This window comes from Heterocephalus glaber, unplaced genomic scaffold (assembly GCF_053883595.1).
Source record: "Heterocephalus glaber isolate CG9 unplaced genomic scaffold, H.glaber_assembly_v1.0 deba00000331, whole genome shotgun sequence".
NCBI classification, from domain to species: Eukaryota; Metazoa; Chordata; class Mammalia; order Rodentia; family Bathyergidae; genus Heterocephalus; species Heterocephalus glaber.
The window spans coordinates 34,849,692-34,872,090 of record NW_028258142.1 but is presented as its reverse complement, the minus strand read 5'-3'; the positions used below and the strand labels follow the sequence as shown (position 1 = coordinate 34,872,090).

The 22,399-nt window shown below is 41.5% G+C and overlaps 1 protein-coding gene across 4 annotated transcripts in view; it reads right to left on the bottom strand.

Annotated features, from left to right (window-relative positions):
• The window catches only part of St8sia5 (ST8 alpha-N-acetyl-neuraminide alpha-2,8-sialyltransferase 5), a 106,584-nt gene extending 84,946 nt beyond the window's left edge, over positions 1–21,638 (bottom strand). The window contains exon 1 of one of the 4 annotated variants that reach the window (XM_087189223.1): positions 18,254–21,638. In XM_087189223.1, the coding sequence (XP_087045349.1) occupies positions 18,254–18,384 (131 nt within the window). In that variant the 5' untranslated portion in view covers positions 18,385–21,638. The remainder of the gene's footprint in view (positions 1–18,253) is intronic. The other 3 variants (XM_087189226.1, XM_087189219.1, XM_087189225.1) reach the window with 3 other exon arrangements.
• Positions 21,639–22,399: the final 761 nt, after the last annotated feature.

The window sequence follows — 22,399 nt, the reverse complement described above, 5'->3', positions numbered from 1 at the left end:
GGTAGTTCATCTCAGCAATGAGAGAAAAGTAACCTACACAGTGGGCAACAACTAAAGGTACATCAGAGATATAATAGAGACTACAATGAACTTGATGCCAATAAATTTGAATTTCTTTAATTTCTAGAAAAATACTATTTACCAAAATTGAATGAAATAAAAATTCTAAATGTATTTACAATCACTAAAGAAAGGTGCTAGTAACTCAGTCTATTAGAAAAAAATCAGGTGCACAGGGCTATACAGGTAAATTCTACCAAACTGTCAGAGTAGATGATCTCAAAAACCATTCTAGAGAACAACTCATTTTGTAAGATTTGTTTTAAAACCACACAAAGACAGCTGGAAAAGGAAATTACATGCCATGATCACTGAAGAGATATAACATCCTAACTAAAAATAATAGTCCATGAAATCTCACAGTCCATAAAACAAACAATACACCATAAACAAGCTAGTTTTATCCCTAAAAGTATATGTTCAACATCTCTTAATGTAATTTACCACATCAAAAGATTAAAGGAGACAAACTATCACCCAATAGACATAGAAAATATCACCCAATAGACATAGAAAAAGTATGTAACAGGGCTGGGGATTTAGCTCAGTGGTGCCACCCCTGTCTGGGGCAAGTGCAAGGTCCTGAGTTTGATTTCCTGTACCAAAAAAAAGAAGCAAAGCACCTAACAAAATTGAAATTCAAACAAAACTACTTCACACACTGTACAAGTGTATGGAATTTTCTTTACCTACTAGAAGATATCTACCAAAAAAACCCCCTAAATATTCCCAATGGTGAGGCTTCTGTGGCATTCTCTTTACAATTAGGATTTATCATACCATATGCAAAAATTCACTCAAAATGTATAAAAGACCTCAATATAAGAGCTAAAACTACAAAACTCTTAGAAAACATAGGTATAGCCCGCCACTCCCGGCCCAGAGGAAACGGCTTTTGGGCTGCTGCCTGTCCCACTGCTCACGGCCTAGAGGTATGGGCTTCTGAGCCACCACCTCACAGCTCCTGGTCCAGAGGAAGGGGCTTTTGGGCCGCTGTCCATCCCCCCACTCCCAGGCCAGAGGAAAGGGTTTTTAGGCTGCTGACTGTCCCACCACTCCCGGCCCAGAGTAAAGGGCTTTTGGGCCACCATCTGCCCCGCCGCTCCCAGACCAGAGGAAGGGGCTTCAGGGCCACCATTCCTCCCGCCGCTCCCAGCCCCTGTCCCATCTCTCCCTGCTCAGAGGAGATGAACCACATGGGCGCCAACAGCACCCCCCTACCACCCCCCCAAGTTGAAATGAGAAGACTCGTAAATAAGTCTCAAAACCAGACTTCCAGATCACCTACAGCAACCCCAAAGGGAAATGAGATGGAACACTCTGATAGTCAACCACCTGGACCCACTGAACTGGCAACAAAAGGGGACCTGGAAAAAATGAAATCAGAAATAATTTCTCAGATAACAGGAGAGATTGTGCTCCTAGTGCAAGACATGATTAATAAATCTAGAGAGGAGCTGGGGAACATGATGGAATCCCAAAAGAGGAAACAAATGGAATCCATAAAACAGATGCAAATAGATTTCCAGGAGATTAAAAAACTCCATTCCATTGAAAGTCTACACAGCCCATGCTCCTAGGGCAGAGAAGGTGAGCAGGTCTCAGAACCCAGATGGGAGCTCCCCCACTGCCATCCCATTCTCCTAGGGCAGAGGTGGTGAGCCGCACAGGTGCCAGAAACACCTCCCCCCACCCCCGTGGAAATGAGAAGACACATAAACAAGTCTCAAAAACAGACTTCTGGGTCACCTACAGCAACCCTAAAGGGAAACGAGATGGAACAATCTGATACTCAACCACCTGGACTCTCTCAACTGGCAACAAAAGAAAATCTGGGCAAAATGAAATCAGAAATAATTACTCAGATGACAGCAAAGATTGTGCTCATGGTGCAAGACATGATTAATAAATCTAGAGAGGACACAGAGAAAAAAATAGAGGATCTGAGGAACATGATGGAATCCCAACATAGGAAACAAATGGAATCCATAAAACAGATGCAAACAGATTTCCAGGAGATTAAAAACTCCATCGGAAGTCTGCGCAGCAGAATGAACCAATGTGAGGATAGAATTTCACATATAGAAGGTAAGATTGCAATTAGGGACCAGGAAAAGAAAAATTGCTTTAAAATTGTAAAGGAACACGAGAAATCAATCCAGCAGCTGCTAGACGATGCAAAGAAGAATAACATAAGACTGATTGGAGTCAATGAAGAAATTGGAGAGAGTGAAGATGACATAAAAAAAACTCTTCACAGAAGTGATGGCAGAAAACTTCCCAAGGAGGGGAAAAGAACTGGACATACAGATAAGTGAGGCATATAGGACTCCAGCTAGCCTTGATCAAAACAAATCTACACTTAGGCATATAATAGTTAGGATTCCAGAAATCCACAGAACAAAATTCTACAAGCAGTGAGAGAAAAGCAACAAATCACATACAAAGGAAAGTCCATCAGAATCACAGCAGACTTCTCAATCCAAACCCTCAAGGCAAGAAGAGTTTGGAGTGATGTATATCAAGCCCTAAAGGAAAACAGCCTCCAACCCAGATTCATGTACCCTGCAAGACTCTTTCAAAATTGATGGAGAAATAAGATACTTACATGATAAAGAGCACCTCAGGAACTTCATGAATACCAAGCTGGCACTCCAAAAAATTTTAGACAATACCCTAGGAAAAGACAATGAGGATCACAACCCCAGGAACCCCAGCAGAATGAATCCATTGGGTGTGACAAATTAAACGCAAACAGGGAGAATCCAACAAAAAGAAAAAGTCATGACAAGGCTTTTAAAACTTTGAACTTCATCTCTCTAATGAGTGTATAATTCAATCTTGTTATTGTACTGATTAGTATTTTTCTGATTCTAGAGTTTCACACCTTTCCTTGTGCTATACTGGCTATTGATCATATTCTTATGTCTACATTTTAATTGGGTTATCTATTAATGAGCTGTAAGAGTTCTTTATTCTGGTCATAGGTTATATGCATTGGAAATATGGTCTGTTTAAGGACTACTTTTCTTTTTAATGATGTCATTTAAAGTTCTAAATTTTGATGGAATCTCATTTATCAATTTTTTTCTTTTATACATCATGTTTTTTGTATCCTAGGTAGTTCTTGCCTACCCTGAATTCATAAATATTTTCCCTTATAATTTCTTCTTAAAGTTTTATACTTTTAGGCTCTCATATTTAGGTTCATAGATCCCTTCAAGTTATTTTCATGTATGGAAATAAAGGGTTGAGGTTAATTTTTTGGATACAGATACCAGGTGTTCTAGTGCCGTTTGCTGAAAACACTATCTCTTCCTCTGCTCTTGAATTGAGTTTATATTCTATAAAATGCTAATGTTAAGTAATCTTACAAAACTCAGTGGACCATATATGTGTGGTTCTATTTCTAGATTCTGTTTTATTCAAATGATCTATGTCTTTCCTTACACCAACATTGCCTTGATTATTGTAGCTTTAAAAGAAGTCTTAAAATTAGGTACTAAATGTCTTACAACACTGTTTTTTTTAACTTTCTAGGTCCTTTGTACTCGTACATAACTTTTAAATTTAAATATCCAATTCTTCATTTATAGCAATTATACACAGATCTGAATTTTTATATATACCTTGTGTTTTCTAATCCTGCTAAATTCAAATACAAGTTCTAGGGGGTCCTAGAGATTTCTTAGTATTTTCTCTGTAGATGATCATTTCATCTACATATAAAGATATTGCTTCTACCTTGCCAATCCTATCCTAATTGTGTCATTTTTATTGCCAGACTATTTTGGTTTGGGCCTAGGTTTCAAAGTTTAATGGACAGATGAAGAGTAAGCATATCTGTCCTTGTTCCCCACCTTGAGGAGAAAGCATTGTATCTTCTCCATTCATATAAGGCGGTCTCACTGGAAGTATGGAGTACATGTCTTTAATCTGTTGAGAAGATTCTGTTCTACTTCAAGTCTCCTGATAGCTTTTACCATGAACAGCTATAGAATTTTGTCCAATACTTTTTCTCCAACTAGTGAAAGATCATATGGCTTTTTCCTTTCCTCTGTTAAAATGATGACTTTTGGGGGTGGATCTTCCAATGCTGAACCAACACTGCCATCCCTATAACAAAACCACTTTCTACATCCTGCCAGATCTGACTTCTAATAGTTTGTTTTGTTAAACAAATTTCTATCTATGTTCATACTTTTTTCTCCTATTATCTTTATCCAGTTTTAGGATTAGCACAATGTTGAGTTCCTAAAATGAGGGGAGAAGAGTTCCTTCTTTTTTCTGCTTTAATTGTTTGATTTAATTTATCAGTTAAAATGTATATGAGCCTGCTGTTGTCATACAGGTAGGTTTTCAAACTAGGAGTATACTTTCTTTAATAGGTGCTATTCAAATTTTATATTTCCTCCAGAGTTAGTTTCATTAATTTGTCTTCCAAGGTACTTCTTAGAAGTTGTCAAATTTATATCAAAAAAGATTTTTGTAATATGTTTTCTATATCCTTTTAAATTCTGTAAAATCTGTGGTAATGTCTCCTAGATCCTGATATTTTAATTTTAAAAATGTATAAGGACCCGAGTTCAATCCCCACTACCAAAAAAAAAATGTATAATTGATATTGTGTAATAGGAAGAAAAAGTCTAAAGGATCAGGGGAAGTGGGAGGGGTAGGGGAAAGGAAAAAAGGGAAAAGAAAAAATATGAGAAAAGGAAAAAAAGGGAACACAGTCTTTGCAAATAGGGAAGGGTGGAGGGGGTGAAGGGAAGGGAAGGGAAGTGGAAAAAAATAAGAACCAAGATATTCATGTAATGGTACAAGATCCCAATGATGAATGTAACTCTATTTTATACCTAAAATGTACCAATAAATTTAATGGAAAAAAAGAGAAAGTCTACACAGCTAAATGTGCCAATGTGAGAACAGAATTTCATATATAGAAGATAAGAGTGAAATTAATGACTAGGAAAAGAAAAATTGCTCAAAATTATAAGGGAACATGAGAAATCAATCCAGCAGCTGCTAGATGATGCAAAGAAGAACAACATAAGTCTGATTGGAGTCAATGAAGAAACTGGAGAGAGTGGAGATGACATAAAAAAAACTCTTCACAGAAGTAATGGCAGAAAACTTCCCAAGCAGGGGAAAAGAACTTGACATACAGATAAGTGAGGCATATAGGACTCCAAATAGCCTTGATCAAAAAAAAATCTACACATAGGCATATAATTGTTCAGATTCCAGAAACTCAACAGAAAAACAAAGTTCTACAAGCACTTAGAGAAAAGCAACAAATCACATACAAAGGAAAGTCCATCAAAATCACAGCAGACTTCTCAACACAAACCAGCAAGGCAAGAAGAGCTTGGAGTGATATATTCCAAGCCCTAAAAGAAAACAGCCTCCAACCCAGATTGATGTACCCTGCAAAACTATCTTTCAAAATGGATGGAGAAATAAGATACTTTCATGACAAAGAGCACCTTAGGAACTTCATGAATACCAAACCATCACTCCAAAAAATTTTAAACAATATCCTAGGAACAGACATGGAGGATCACAACCCCAGGAAGCAAAGCAGAATGAACCCATCGGACATGACAAGAAATTAAATGTAAAGGGGGAGAAACCAACAAAAAGAAAAAGTCATGGCAATGACAAGTCAATACATTTCAGTTATAACCATCAACGTTAAGGGTCTCAATTCATCCATCAAAAGAAACAGACTGGCAGAATGGGTCAAGAAACAAAATCCAACAATATACTGCATACAAGAAACACACTTAATTCAAAAGGAAACTCATAGACTGAAAGTTAAAGGGTGGAAAACAATACTCCATGCCACGGGAACCTGAAAAAAAGCAGGAGTAGCTATCCTCTTTGCAGATCAAGTAGATTTCAAACCAACACTGATTAAGAGAGACAAAGAAGGACACTACATCCTTCTAAAGGGAACAATCCAACAGGAAAGGTGACAATCATAAATATCTATGCACCAAACACTAGTGCGCCCAACTATATAAAACAAATACTAATGGACATGAAAAGTCATATATGCACTAATACAATTGTAGTGGGGGACCTCTCTATTACTTTTTTTTTTTTTTGGTATGGGGATTGAACATAGGACCTTGTGCTTGCAAGGCAGGCGCTGGAAGCACTGAGCTAAATCCTCACCCCTGTAGTGGGGAACCTCAACACCCCACTGTCACAAATAGATCAACTAGACAAAAAATAAGCAATGAAATACTAGAACTCAATTGAACTCTTGAAAAAATGAACTTAACAGATGTTTACAGAGTCTTCCACCCCACAAAATCAGAATACGCATTCTCAGCTGAACATGGGTCATTCTCCAAAATAGACCACATACTCACACATAGAACATGTTTAAGTAAGTGCAAAGGAATTGAAGTTATCCCTTGTATATCATCAGACCATAGTGTGATGAAATTGGAGATCCATAGCAAAAGAAACTGGAAAAATTTCATAAACACGTGGAAATTGAACAACACACTTCTGAATAACCAATGGGTCACAGAGGAAATTAAAGAAGAAATCAGACAGTTCCTACAATTAAATGACAAGGACAATACAACGTATCAGAATCTATGGGACAAAATGAAAGCAGTCTTACGAGGGAAATTCATAGCAGTGAATACGCATGTTAGGAAAACAGAATGAGCTCAATTAAATAACCTGATCCTGAACTTCAAGCTTCTAGAAAAAGAAGAGCAGGACAAACACAAAGCACATACAAAGGAGGAAATTACAAAGATCAGAGGAGAAATCAATGCAATGGAGACTAAGAGAATGATACAAAAAACCAATGAAGCCAAGAGTTGGTTCTTCGAAAGAATCAACAAAATTGACAAACCCTTAGCCAACCTTATCAGAAAAAGAAAAGAAAAGGTCCAAATCCATGTAATTAGGAATGAAAAAGCTGAAATTACAACAGACCCCACAGAAATCCAGAGGATGATCAATACCTACTTTGAGAACCTATATGCCAATAAGATGGGCAACACAGAAGAAATGGACACATTCCTAGATACGTATGAATTATCAAAGTTGAACAAAGAAGACCTCAGAATTCTAAACAACCCAATATCAACCAATGAAATTGAAAATGTAATTAAAAACTTACCAACTAAGAAAAGCACAGGTCCTGATGGCTTCACTGCTGAATTCTACAAGACATTTAGAGAGGAACTGCTGCCACTACTGTTTAAACTCTTCAATGAAATTGAAAGGGAACAATACTCCCAAATTCATTCCTGGAAGCAAGCATCACCTTGATCCCCAAAGCAGAGAAAGACCCAACTGAAAAAGAGAACTATAGGCCAATCTCACTAATGAACATAGATGCAAAAATCCTTAATAAGATACTGGCAAATAGAATGCAAAAGATCATCAAGAATAGCACACATCCTGACCAAATGGGATTCATCCCAGGGATGCAGGGATGGGTCAACATACACAAATCAATCAATGTAATACACTATATTAAAAAAGCCAAGGACAAAAAGCATATGATCACCTCAATAGATGCAGAAAATGCATTTGACAAAATCCAACATCCATTTATAATAAAAACCCTACACAAAATTGGAATAGATGGTCTCTACCTCAAACTGATAAAAGCCATCTATGAAAAACCATAGCCAGTATCATACTAAATGGTCAAAAACTGAAATCCTTCACACTAAAATCAGGAACAAGACAAGGATGTTCACTATCACCACTCTTGTTCAATATAGTCCTGGATACATTAGCCACGGCAATTAGACAAAAGAAAGAAATAAAAGGAATAAAGATAGCTAATGAAGAAGTCAAATTGTCATTATTTGCACATGACATGATACTCTATATAGAAGACCCCAAGAACTTCACCAAAAGTCTTCTAGATTTAATAACCAAATTCAGTCAAGTAGCTAGTTACAAGGTCAACACACAAAAATCAATAGCTTTCCTCTACACCAATGACAGGCTCACTGAGAGAGAAATAGGGCAAATAATTCCTTTCACAATAGCATCCAAAAAACTGAAATACCTAGGAATCATCCTAATGAAAGAAATCAAAGACCTCTTCTCTGAAAACTACAGCACTCTGAAAAGAGAGATTGAAGATGATATCAGAAAATGGACAGACATCCCCTGCTCCTGGGTAGGAAGGATTAATATAGTGAAAATGGCCATACTTCCAAAACTGCTATATAGATTTAATGCAATTCCAATTGAGATCCCGGCAGCATACTTCATGGACCTTGAGAAAACAATCCAAAAATTCATTTGGAACAAGAAGAGACCCAGAATAGCAAAAGCAATTCTAGGTAACAGAGACATGGCAGGGGGTATCAAAATCCCCAACCTGCAACTCTACTACAAAGCTACTGTGATAAAAACAGCATGGTACTGGCAAAGAAACAGACTTGAGGACCAGTGGAACAGATTATAAGATGCAGACACAACACCAGACACACTCAGCCATCTCATCTTCAACAAAGGAGCCAAACACCCTCACTGGAGGAAAGATAGCCTCTTTAATAAGTGATGCTGGAAAAACTGGGCTTCAACTTGCCAAAGATTAAAACTAGACCTGTATCTCTCACTATGCACTAAACTAAAATCAAAATGGATTAAAGATCCAAATATTAAAATAGAAACTCTGAACCAGTTGGAACAGAGGTTAGGTAGAACTTTTGAAGACACTGGTGTAGGAAAAGATTTTATGAACAAAACCTCAGTTGCCCTTGAACTAGCACAAACAATCAACAGGTGGGATCTCTTCTTATTAAAAGGCTTCTGCACAGCAAGAGAAACCACCAGCAGTGTGAAGAGACAACCCACAATGTGGGAAAAAATCTTCACCTGCTCTTCCTCTGACAAAGGTCTACTATATAGAATCTATAAAGAACTTCAAAAGATCAGTCCTCCCAAATTTAAAGACCCAATCTGAAAATGGACATCTGAGATGAACAGATATTTCTCAGACAAAGAAGTAGAAATAGCAAATAAATACATGAAAAAATGTTCAACATCACTGGTCATTTGAGAGATGTAAATGAAAACAACACTGAGATTCCACCTCACTCCAGAAAGAATGGCTGCTATCATGAAATCAACCAAGAACAAATGCTGGCGGGGCTGTGGGGAAAGAGGAACCCTGCTCCACTGCTGGTGGGAGTGTAGACTGGTGCAAGCACTGGAAATCAGTATAGAGATACCTCAAAGAGCTAGGACTGGAAGTCCCATTTGACCTTGCTATCCCACTGCTGGGGATCTTCCCTAAAGAATTAAAAGAATCATACCACAGTGATATATGTGCACCCATGTTCACAGCAGCACAGTTTGTGATAGTTAAAACTTGGAAACAGCCCAAATGCCCATCGACTGGAGACTGGATAAAGAAAATGTGGTTTTTTATAAAATGGAGTACTATTCAGCCATAAAAAATGAGAAATTACTGTCATTTGTAGCTAAATGGATGCACATTGAGGCGATACTCTTAAGTGAAATAAATAGGACACATATGTATAAATACCGAATAGTTTCTCTGGTGTGAGAAACTGAAAGTGTAAATAAGGACTAAAACATATAATAGGTAATGTGAAATAGGAAGATAAGGGGCAAAGGGGAAGCAAGTGGGAGGGGTAGGGAAAGGAAAGATGGGAATGGAATTAATACGAGAAAATGGAAAAATAGAAACAAAGTCTTTGTAAATAGGGAGGGGTGGAGGGGTTGAAGGGAGGGCTGGGCAAGGGTGAAAAATAAGAACCAAGAGAGACTATGTAAAGGTGCAAATTTCCAATGATGAATGTCATTATATTGTATACCTAAAATGTACTAATGATTAGAATGAATAATCGATAATGCAAAATAGGAAGAAAAGGTCCAAAGGGGTAGGGGTAGTGGGAGGGGCAGGGGAAAGGAAAGAAGGGAAAGGAAAAATGCTGAGAAATGGAAAAAATGGAAATAAAGTCTTTGTAAATAGGGAAGGATGGAGGGGGTGAAGGGAGGGCTAGGAATGGGGAAAAAATAAGAATCAAGATGTATCATGTAAAGGTACAAGTTCCCAATGAGAAATGTAAATGTGTTGTATACCTAAAATGTACTAATAAAAGAATTTAAGAAAAAAAAAAAGAAAACATAGGTATAAATCTTTGTGATTATGAGTTAAGTAAAATGGTTTCTTTCTTTTTTTTTTGGCACCAAGGATCGAATTCAGGTCCTTGCGCTTGCCAGGCAGGCGGCAGAACCACTGAGCTAAATCCCTGGATCCAGCCAAATGGTTTCTTAAATATCATGGCTAAAGCATAACCAACCAACCACAACAAAAACCTAGGTGAATTATAATTTATCAAAAATTTAAACTTTTGTGCTTCAAAGGATACCAAGAAGAAAGTGAAAACATAGGGCTGGGGGTACAGATGAGAGAGAGAGAATGATTGTCAAGCACCCAAGAGGATCTAGGTTTAATCCTCAGCACTAAAAAAAAAAAAAAAAGGTGAAAAAACAACTTATAGAATTAGAGAAATGTTTTGCAAATTATACATTTATTAAGGTACTTATATTTGAAAAATATGAAGAACTCATAACTCAATAATAAAAAGGACAAATAATCCAGTTTCTAAATAGGCAAAAAAATCTAAACAAATATTTTTTCAAAGAAGAAGTACACATGGACAATAAGTACATAAAAAGATGTTCCACAGCTTTAGTCATCAGGAAAATACAAAATCAAAGCCTCCACCTCACCTTGAAGTGAGGTTCCACTTCAAGCCACCAGAATGGCTGTGATCAAAATGACAGATAACAATGACTACTCTGAAGAAACTTGTTCCCTCATACACTGCTAAAAAGAATATAAAATATTGTAACCACTTTGGGAAACAATCTGGCAATTCCTCAAACAGTAAATATAGAGTTGCCATATGACTTAGCAACCCTACTCAAAGATAAAAACCTAGGAGAAACGAAAACATATATCCTTGAAAAGAAAATTCATCCCTGACAGCATTATTTATAATCACCTGACATGGAAAACCTAAATATTCATGAGTTGAAGAATGAATAAACAAAATCTCAAGGGTGCATGCCTGTAATTCCAGGCCTCTAGAAAGTTAAGGCAGGAAGATCACAAGTTTGAACCTAGCCTGGGCAACTTAGTAAGTTAGTGAGACTCTGCCTCAAAATAAATGAGATGTAAAAAGGGCTGAGGACATAGCTCAGTGGAAAGGCCCTGGGTTCAATCTCCATACAGGGTGGGTGGTGTGGGGGGACCTCCTCATTGCTCTCCGTCTTTCTCAGCTTTGGGTTCCCAGCTTTGGGTTCCTGAGCCAGCTCCTCTCTAACTTGCTAAGTGAAGGCATTCACCAAGGCTCTCTTGTGTGCCCTGACCACCATCATTTTCTGCTCCTTCCTGTGCGACTGCATCTAACCCCATCATGCGGATCAGTATTTTTTAATGTAGTTACTTTTGTTTGTTTTTTAAATTTCTGATGCTGGGGGTCAAACCCAAGTCCTCACATTTGTTATGCAAGCTCCATCAATGAGTTACACTCCCTGCCTCAGGGATCACAGAGCAGTACTTTTCTAAGGGTTCACACCAAATGGATTGTAAAATCAAATTTAATAGATTGTTTTCAGATTTTTATTCAACTTTTGTAATAAAATACACAGAACAATTTTATACTGTTTTAACCATTTGTAAGTGTACAGCTCAGCATACTAAGTTCACCCACGTGGTGGTGCTGCCATCACCATCAACCATCAGGATTCTGTGACTTTCCCCAATTGAAACTCTGATTTCATTACATGATAACTCCCCCTTTTGCCTCTCAGCCTCTGGCAACCACCATTCTACTTCCTGTCCCTATGAATTTGACAACTCTTAAATACTTCCTATAAGTGGAATAATAAATACACTGTTTATCCTTTTGTGCCTGGATTATTTTACTTAGTAGGATGTCTTCAAGGTTCATCCATGCTGTAACCTGTGTCAGGAAGTCTTCTTTTTAAAGATTGAATAATATTCCATTGTATTTTTGTAAAGAAATTGAAAAGTTTTAATGAAGTAGAACAGAAAACAGTAGAGTAGATTTTTCATAATAAGAACAAATACTATTTCACAAAATGTTTGTTGTTAAAAATTAATTTTATTGGGCCAGGGATTTAGCTCAGTGGTTTTGCCACCTGCCTCGCAAGTGGAAGGACCCGAGTTCGATCCTTGGTACCAAAAAAAAAGAAAAAAAATTAATTTTTTGGTACATTTTAGATATACATAATGACCACACTCATCATAGGGGATTTGTACCTATATATAGTATATTGTGATTTTTCTTTTTCCCCAATCCCCTCCCTTCCCTTCAACTCCTCTTTCCTTCCTCATTTACAAAACTTTTGTTTCCATTTTTTCCTTCTATTCTCTTTCCTTTTGTCTTCCTTCTTTCCCCCCTCCCCCCTCCCTTGTTTCCCTTCCCATTCAAACATTACCATCTTATTTCCCAATATTGTACATATTAGTCCTTATTTACACATTCAGTTTCTCACACCAGAAAAACAATGTGATATTTAAACATGTGTGTCCAATTTATTTCACTTAAGAGTATGGTTTCAAGGTGCATCCGCTTACCTAGAAATTTCTCAAGTTATCCTATTTTATGGTAGAGTACTACTCTATTGTATACAAAAATCATATCTTCTTTATCCATTCATCAGTTGATGGGCATTTGAGCTGTTTCCAAGATTTAACTATTACAAACTGTGCTGCTATAAACATGGGTGTGCATATATTGCTGTGGTACCATGCTTTTAATTCTTTCAGGAGGATATGAAGAAGGAGAATACCTGGGTCAAATGGAGCCTCTAGTTTTAGTTTTCTGAGGAACCTCCACACTGATTTCCATAGGGGTTGCACCAATCTACACTCCCACCAACAAAGAAGAAGGGCTCCTTTTCCCCTGAAGCACACCAGCATTTGTTATTGGTCGCTTTCTTTTTTTTTTTTTTTTTTTTTTTGGTACCGGGGATCGAACTCAGGACCTTGTGCTTGTGAGGCAGGCAGCACAACCACTGAGCTAAATCCCCGGCCCTGTTATTGGTTGATTTCTTGATAATAGCCATACTTGCTAGAGTGAAATGGAATCTCAGTGTTGTTTTAATTTTCATCTGTCAAATGACCAGTGATGTTGAACATTTTTTCATATATTTATTTGCCAATTCCACTACTTCATCTGATAAGTGTCTATTCATTTCAAATGCCCATTTTTAAAATTGGGTCTTTATATTTGGGGGGATCTGATTTTTTTGAGTTCTTTACATATTCTAGATATTAGTTCTTTATCTGAGGAACAACTGGCAAAATTTTTTTCCCGTTCTGTGAGTTATCTCTTCACTCTGATGGTGGTTTCTTTTGCTGTGCAAAAGCTTTTTGATAAAATGAGATCCCAGTTGTTGATTCTTTGTAGTATTTCCCCTGCAATCAGGGTTTGGTTCATGAAGTCTTTGCCTACACCTCTGTCTTCAAGAGTAATAATAAATTATTAAAGAGGCTTTCTTCCAGAAGGTGTTTGGTCCCTTTGTCAAAGATAAGGTGGCTGAATGTGTTTGTAGCTGTTTCTGCATCTTTTAATCTGTTCCATTGATCCTCAGATCTGCTTTTTTGTTTTGTTTTGTCTTTTTTGGGTTTTTTGTTTGTTTGTTTGTTTGTTTGTTGTCAGCTCCATGCTGTTATTACCACAGTAGCTTTTCCCCCCTTCCCCTGCCCTCCCTTCAACTCCCCCATCCCTCCCTATTTACAAAGACTTTGTTTCCATTTTTTCATTTTCTCATATTAATTCCATTCCCTTCTTTCCTTTCCCCTACCCCTCCTGCTTCCCCTTCCCCTTTGCCCCTTCCTTCATTAGACTGATACCTAAGTATTTCATTTTTTTGATGCTATTGTGAAAGGTGTGGTTTCCCTAATTTATCTCTCAGTGAGTTTGTTGTGTACAAGAATGCTATTGATTTTTGAGTGTTGGCTTTGTATCCAGCTACGCTACTGAATTTGGTTATTAAATCTAGAAGTCTTTTGGTGGAGTTACCCAAATATAATTCTTACTCTGCATTAAAATCATAAAAATTCTCAAAGCACTGACTTTCATGGGTGGTACCCCAATGTCCACATAGCTAGCCTGGCTCTTTCCCATCTGAGCCCCTGAGCTCATTCCAAAGAGCTGCTGGATAACTCCACAGTGTCCCAGCACATCTGGAAAGAGGCTTGGGAGTCTCTGTCCTGACCTGCACCTTCGCCCACATTCTGGCTCTATCTGCCTCACCCACCCCAACACTACAGGTATAACAATCTACGAGGCAGAATACTTAGCTCCTCTGGCAAGCCTCAATCCTTGCTCAAAATGAGTTTCACTCCTTCTTTCCTTCCACCTCCACCTATGCCTGTGGATCATTTCTTTGAGACCTCTCTCACATGTCTGCATGCACCCTGAAGCACACTGATTCACTGTGGCTCCCTCCTCCTTGTCCTTAAAGTCCCTTGCCTGTCCACAGGCAAGCTTCCCCTTGGAGGCATGTGCCTTTCTATCTTTCCAACAGCCCATGAGCTTCTCCAGGCCTGGCCTATGTCTATCTTGCATACATTGCACCCTCAGCATCTAGGTTAGTGCTCAGTACATAGTAAATCTTTGTAAGTATTTACAAATACTTCATAAGTCTTCAATCAAACACAGACAAGGAATCCAAGAACATCAAGGGCAAACTTTGCGGCTTTGTTCCATGTCTTTTCCTCCTAATCCACATAGTATATGGATCCTCCAAAAGAAACCCCAAGTGCCCTAAGCTACCACAACCGCCTACCTTCTCCCCTCCTGGTCAAGCTGGATCCCTGGAGTTCTGACTGATCATCATGGACCTTCTCAGAAGTACCCTCTGCACAGCCCAGCAAGAGGTCAAGGGTCCAAAGAAATAAATGTACATATGCCATGTCTCCCACTTCCATCTACAGCAATCTGTTCCTAAGCTATCACTGGAAGACCCTGCCATCCCTTAATCTCTGGGGTTTGGGTAAGGTGGTATCATACCAGTCTTCAGGAATCCCTTGGCTCTAAAGTGAATCCTCTCCTTGCAACAACTTCTCCTCACTTTTTATAGGCCTATGATAATACCTCCCAGCCACTCTCCCTTTTATCCCTTCCTGTACAAGATCCAGATAGCTATCCTTCTTCCTAATGCTTTTATCATGTCACTATTCTGCTCAAGCACCATTTATGTCACTCTATGGCCTAACGAACCAAACTCAAATTGTTCTCAATCTTTGGAGGACTTCACAGGAGCTACTGACCATTGCTAGAGCTGTCTACTTCTTCCCTCACAGCATTTAAGCAATGTGTCTTTTCATGTGTCTCTTCCAATGATTACCCCTGCATACACACACAATGCAAACACATACCTACCCCCACCTTCAATCATTTATTCATTATCCATGTTTACTGGCTATCCATATTTATTGTATTTATTATATTGTAATATTATATAAATATTATCCATATTTATTGTATTTATTTACTATATGCTAGACACATAGCTTCTTGTCTAGAGCAGGGTTTCTCAATCTTGGCACTACTGACATTTGTGGCTAAATAATTCTCTATTGTGGAGGGGTGACTGTACATTGGAGGATCTTTCCAGCACCTTTGGCCTCTTCCCATTTGATGCCATTAGATGTGACAACCACAAATATCTCTGCACATTGCCTAGGGGCAGAATTGGCCTCAATTGAGAACCACTGGTCTAGAGCAGTAGGGGGAGCTAGTTAGAGGTCATCTGGGGTCCTGCTAAAGAGGCAGGTTACTAGATCACACTTCAGAGTGAGATCCAGGGTCCAGAAGTCTGCATTTCAGTGGCCTCTTGGTGACACTATTAATGGCCTCTGCTTGAGCAACACAGGACTGAGGTTTCCAGATAGGAAACAGACCAATAATTCCTTGGAATTAGCTCATTAAAATTAAGATATGCACAGGAAACAAGATAGTAAGCAAAAAATTGGATGCAACTGATGTGGGAGCTACAACAGGATTCAAGATGGCAGCAGCCTTCCTGATGGACTAACCAGTGACTGAGCCATGTGCAGCAGCGAAGGTGTAAGAGAGATGAGACAGAATTGTTTCACACCTGCATCTCTACACCTCTATTTCTACTCCTTTCAGTTGTGGATGTTCACATCCTCTCCTCCATCTAAATGGTATCCTTCCTTCACGCAAATTCCACCTCCTCCACACAATCCTCCCTAACCACTCCAGCCCATGGATCCCTCTCTTCTCAGACAATGTTACACTTACTTCTCCCCCTTTATGTCCATTTTGTTTTCCCAGACTTCAACCCCCCTGAGCGCTAGGACCACATCATCTTCTCCTTCTTTACAGATCCAGGGCTTCTTTCCAGGATCGGCACATACAAATTGTCCTTGCTTGGTCAGACTAAGCTGAGTCTCTAAAATAAGGCCTTAAGGTGGCATCAGTGTGATTTGGAGGGTCAGGGTGTCCAAGGGAGGGATGGGTAGCAGCTGGTGCACCTGCTGGGATCCAGGCAGCCAGCCCCTCCACCAAAACCAGGCAGAGCTTGTGAGAGCCAGCAAGCAGTGTGCAGTTGACATTTGCCCTAGTACTGATACCTCCCCTGTTGGCCAGGCAGGGGTCCAGGCAGTCCCTGAAGCCCCAGGGAGAAGGAGGGGGTAGGACCCCAGAACTACTCCACAGGGGGAAAAGCAACAAGACAGCAGCAGGCCATGGGTCTGAAGAACTGCAGTTGGGCCGGTTCTGGGTCTCTCTGTCCTTGCACAGGATCATGTCCAGGACAGCAGTAACCAAAGAAGAAGGCGGGTCCCGTAAGACCCAACAAGCCAGGAGACTCTGAAAATGTTCCTTAAAGCCACCCGCACCTCACAGAGAACATGAGCTACCACCAACCAGGAAAGAAGGCTCTCTGGAAAGGTCAAGAGCAGTGACTGGCTAGAAACAAATGTTTGGGACAAGAGGCCTCACCTTCCCTAGCTCTAGGAAGGGTTACAAAGAAGTTACAAAACAACCCAACTGGCTAGCTTTCCTACTGGGAGCAAGACCATCACTGAGGCCTCCCATCCTCCAGGGCAGGCCAGATTGGGAGCACATATAACTGAAACAGACCTCAAAGAGTGAATAAAGAACAACGTTCTATTATTTGGAAGTTTCGAGAAGAAAATGAGATGGTTTCAGAGCCAGAGAGATATTTTCTTTCCTATGATGATGGGGGAATATAGTTCAGGTGGGGAGACAAGACAGCAAAAAAGAAGCCAGACGGGGGGAGGGGGGCACTCTAGCTACCAAAGGCTCTGGTATACAGGCATCCTAGAGACCCTTGGCCCAGCAGAGTCACCCGCAGTGTTTTCCCCAAGCCAGCAGAGCCGCAGGAGGTGGCTGGCATTTCAGTGTAGACTGCATTTCAGAGAGACTGAGGCCGGTTCGGACCTTCTGAGTGACACCTCCGACTGCCCTTTCTTTTCTCAGAGTTTGCCGGTGGATGGGGTAGGGGATGGGGAAGAATCCAACTTTTGTGCAGCTCTGACCTTGGGCCTTAAAGATGAGAAACAGCCATCTGCTTAAGAAGGGATCAGGTTGTAGGTTCACAGACCCAGGGGCTAGGATTATAAGAATTCACTATGTCAATGCATCTTCACAGCCCACTACCATCCCCACCCAACCCGACGCTCTGGGGGAGATAAAAGTTCCCCCTCCAAGGGCCCCCACAAAAAGGTAGTATCCACCAGGTTTGAAAACAAACAAAAAAACGGACTCGATTTTCAGCCTTCAGGTTCCAACCAAATAGCCAAGGAACTACAGGTTTGGGGAACACGGATCGGATCCCTGCCACCGCTTGGGCATTTAAATAGATTTGTCAGCTTGGCTGCTCAGAATTCCAAAGTGCTCTCCATTTTTCAGAGCAGAACAAAGTTGTCGGGGCCCCCAGCCAAAGATGAGCAGGCGCTCTCTTGCCACCGACAGCGGAGATGCCCCTCGCAGCGCCAGGACCCAAGCCGGAGGCGGGGTGCCTGGGCTAAGCGCTGATGCCACGGACACTGGTCCCCAGGGACTCTCCAACTGCGGCCACCAGGACTTGCCCATGGGCTCCGCGCATCCCACCCCTTCCTGGACTTTCTTACCTCTTAATGTAGTTTCTGCCGTATAGGATCTGTTGCAGCAAGGTCACCAACGCAAAGGCGCAGATGAAAATAAAGAGCAAAGTTCGGTTCCCCAACAGATCCCGGTTGGCCGAAGGGTCTGCGTAGCGCATCCTGGCGGCAGAGCGCTGCGGTCGCAGGGTGAGGGACCGCCCAGCAATCACGAGCGGGGTTCCTGGGCCCCGCGGGGCGTGCGGCCGACCAGGCGAGTCACTGCGCGGTCAGGCGACCGGAGGACTTCGCAGGGCAAAGTTTCCTGCTGGCGCAGTCAGAGCAAAGGGCATTCGAACGTCTCCGGAGCCGCAGCGGCAACTGGACCAGAGCGGCCACGAGGAAATCGCCCGCGGCCCCAAGGCCTTCCCGCCGCTGTCTTTATCGCCACGCGCCGGGTCCGAGCAGCCACCGATTTCCCCGGGAGGGGCGAAGGCAGGTGCCCCGATCCCGGGGCGGCCCCTCCCCCCTGAGTGTCGGCCAATGGGGAGCTGGCCGGGTCGGGTCCACCAGTGCGCTACAGCGCGCCGCGCGCCGCCCTCTCCATCCCGGCTCCCGATCGCGGACGCCCAGAGCTTGGTGCTTGCTTGGGGCGGGCCACGTCTAACCCCAGCCCGCAGCGAAGGAGCGCGAATGTTGGCCTTCAGTTCTGAGGATGGGAGGTGGGGACAAAACACCGGGACGGTCGGACTAAGGACCCAAGCGGGCCGTGGAGAGGGGGAAGGGTGGAGCGGAAAACGCAGGGTTTGAATCTTCGAATGAATATAGGGTAAGAAGGGGAAGCCGCGGCTGCGAAGCTGGGCTTGCTGGACAGGAACATTTGCCTGTGGCATGCAGGGCACTGAGTCAGCGCCGTGGTCGCGTCCTCAAGCGCTCCTAGAGATTTCTCTCGGGAAAGCCCAGCAAGGTCAGCCGGGCAGCCCGTCAAGGACGACGCGCGCGGCTCCTGCATGCTAATGGACTGCGGGGCTGCCTGCCTGTGCCCGGCGCCCAATTCCTGCCGGGCCGAAATTCAGGCCCCCATCAACGCTTCTCTCCCCCATCCTCTATCCTCGGTAAAGCTTGCAGCAGCCGTTTGTCCAACACCCAGTTGTCACCGAGACCCTAGAACCTTGTCTCATCCTTGGAACTACTCATAAATCCTAGGTCATGAATCTTTCGGGTACCACAGTCCCCAAAAGCTTTATTTAGTAAGCCACTACATCCGGAAGCTATCTGAACTTCAGAGTGTATGCCAGGGAAAATAATCACAGAAATGCAATGTGAATGCCCTGTCTCTGCGGAATTCGTCAACCCCTAAAAATGCCACACAACCCCCACCCCTGCTCCACACCCTGGGTGACACCCCTGCCGGCCTGACACCGCAATCTTCTAGCGGACTCCAGGGAGTTACCTACCCGACGCAGCCCCAGATGGATGATTCTAGGAGTCCTCGCCCCAGGACCCTGCGGATTCGAGGGTAGGTTCCTAGAGGCAGGCCAGGAATTCCATTGGGAACTTGACCAAAATGCAAATCTCAGCAAGAGAAAGAAGTTTGGTGGGAAGTACCCAGACTCCAATAATTTCAACCCTGTTGTTTCTTTGAAGTGGAAAACCCAAGGAATGTACTGGTAAATTGTCAAGATTAGGGTTCTACCAATAATTTGAAATTTGTGTTAATTCACAAGGCAGAAGTGCACCTTGCACTATTTATGAAGAGTTTGTTTGCTTATCCAGGAGGTGATAGGTAGGATTTTTAGCTAATTAAAGGAATGACAAACATTTGGAGGGCCCATCATTATAATAATTCTTGCATTCATTTGGTGTCTTACACATCAAAAAGCACTTGCCTTCATATATATTAATGAAGTTTCACCTTCCAGCCTCTGGCTAAACCACATGACATTTGTATGGACCAAAGCACTAGTTGTCCAAAGTGGGGAGGACATTCCTGCTCAAGGGAATGCCTGCTCAATTGTGCTCCACCTTCACCCATCACTAGCTTAATGCTGTCTTCTCGCTGTCTTCAAACTTTGGGACAGGGGCCCTGCATGTCACTTTGCACTGGGCCACCCAAATTATGAAGCCTCCACACAAGTCTCAAGTTGACAGAAGGCTAATTTTTACTTCCAGTAGTTGGCACTCAAATGTAGACTTCATAAGGTTCTGTTGTCTTCACTCCAGGCAAGACATGCTTGTTTCCTTTCTATTCCTGCTCATTCCCCCGCCCCAAAGGCTCCCACTCTGAGAGCTTTCTTTGGATGCATGCTTCCTTGGCAAAACAAATCTGTTTTAAAGTAATAAATCTAATTTATCCTAAAAACTTTTTAATTGCAGTATAATACATTTACAAAAATGTACATAACCATAAATGTACAGCTGGTTGAATTTTCATAAGCTGAGCACACCCATGTGACCAGCATACAGATCAAGAAACACAAACAAGCTGGGGTTGTAGCTCAGTGGCACTGCGCCTGCCTGGCAAGCACAAGGTCCTGAGTTCAATCCCTGGTACTGGAAAAAGAAAAAGAAGCTGGTGTGGTGGCAAAAGAAGCTGAGGCAGAAGGATTAGAAGTTTGAGGCCAGCCTGGAAAATTTAGCAAGACCTTGTCTCAAAGTAAAATATTATAAAATGTCTAAGGATATAGCTTAGTGGTAGAGTTCTAGCTTAGCATGCACAAGGTCCTGGGTTCAATCTCCACTACTGCAAAAGAAAAGAAGAAAAATACTCTTAGACCCCAGGACCCTCCTCTCATGCTCCTTTCTGATTACTACATACTTAGGAGTAACCACTGTTCTGACTTCTACTGCCAAAGACCACTGTACTTCCTGTTCTTGTATTTTCTATAAATGGAATCATACATTACATATTCTTTTATGTCTGGCTTCTTTGGCTGAATGTTGATTGTGAGATTCATCCATGTCTTCATGTGCTGTGGACAGACTTCTAAGATGACTCCCTAAATTCTTCAACCCTACTTGTACCCAAGCCTTCACCCAGTACATCAACTGAACAGTAATCTAGATGCTACTCTGCAGGGCTTTTGCAGGTGTCATTATGCATAAATCAGTTGCCATTCAAATCAGAAGATTGTCTCCACATCTTGATTACATGATCCCTTAAAGAGGAGTGGGATCTTCCCAGGAGAAGAGAGATGAAGCATGAGAAGAATGAGTATGAGAAAGCTCTTCATTGTTGGCTTTTAGGATAGAGACCATTTAAATAAGGACTGAAATGTATAATGGATATTGGGAAATAGTAAGAAAGTGTTCAAATGTGAAGGAGAACAAGGGAAGGGGAAGGGAGGAAGGAAGGGACAAGAAAAAAGTGAAAACAAGAAAAAAATGCAAACAGCTTTTGTACATAGGAAGGGGAGGAGGTTTGGGGGGGATAGGATAAAATAAGATAAAATTTTTTTTTTTTGGTACTGAGGATTGAACTCAGATCCTTGCGCTTGCATAGCAGACGTTGAAACCACTGAGCTAAATCCCCGGCCCAGATAAAATTTATTTTTAAGAAAAGATAGAGACCACTTGGCAAAGGATCCAAATGGCCTCCCAAAGCTGAAAGATGGGCCTATGGCTAACAGCAAGCAAGGAAATGGGGAATCTCAATCCTCCAATCACAAAAAGATCCTACATTTCACGGACAACCTGAGTGAGCTTCTAGGAGGGTACTGAGCACCAGCTGCCCATACCTTGATTTCAGTCTTTGGGATCCCTCAGCAGAGATGCCAGGTCCACTGCCCCCAGATTTAAGACCCATACAACTGGCAGCTTATAAGTGTATGATGTTTAGGCTGCTAAATCTGTGGTCATTTGTTTCACATCAATATTTTTTTATCTTAGTGCTGTATAGTATGACCTTGTATGGCTATAGCACAACATATTTATCTATCCTACTGTTAATCTAGGTACCTGCCTCCATGGATCTCCCAGTGCGTGTGTTTTGGCGAACACATGCATGCCTATCTACTGGGCATCTGCACTTGGAAGTGAAATTGCTGGATCAGACAGCAAACATATGCTCAGCTTAGCGACTACTACCAAACAGATTTCCAAAGGGATATTCAGACTTGCCGAGACTAATAAGAATCCAGGTGAGACTGTAATTAACTGGCTAACCTAATAGCAAAAAGCCCACCAAGCCAAAGCCCA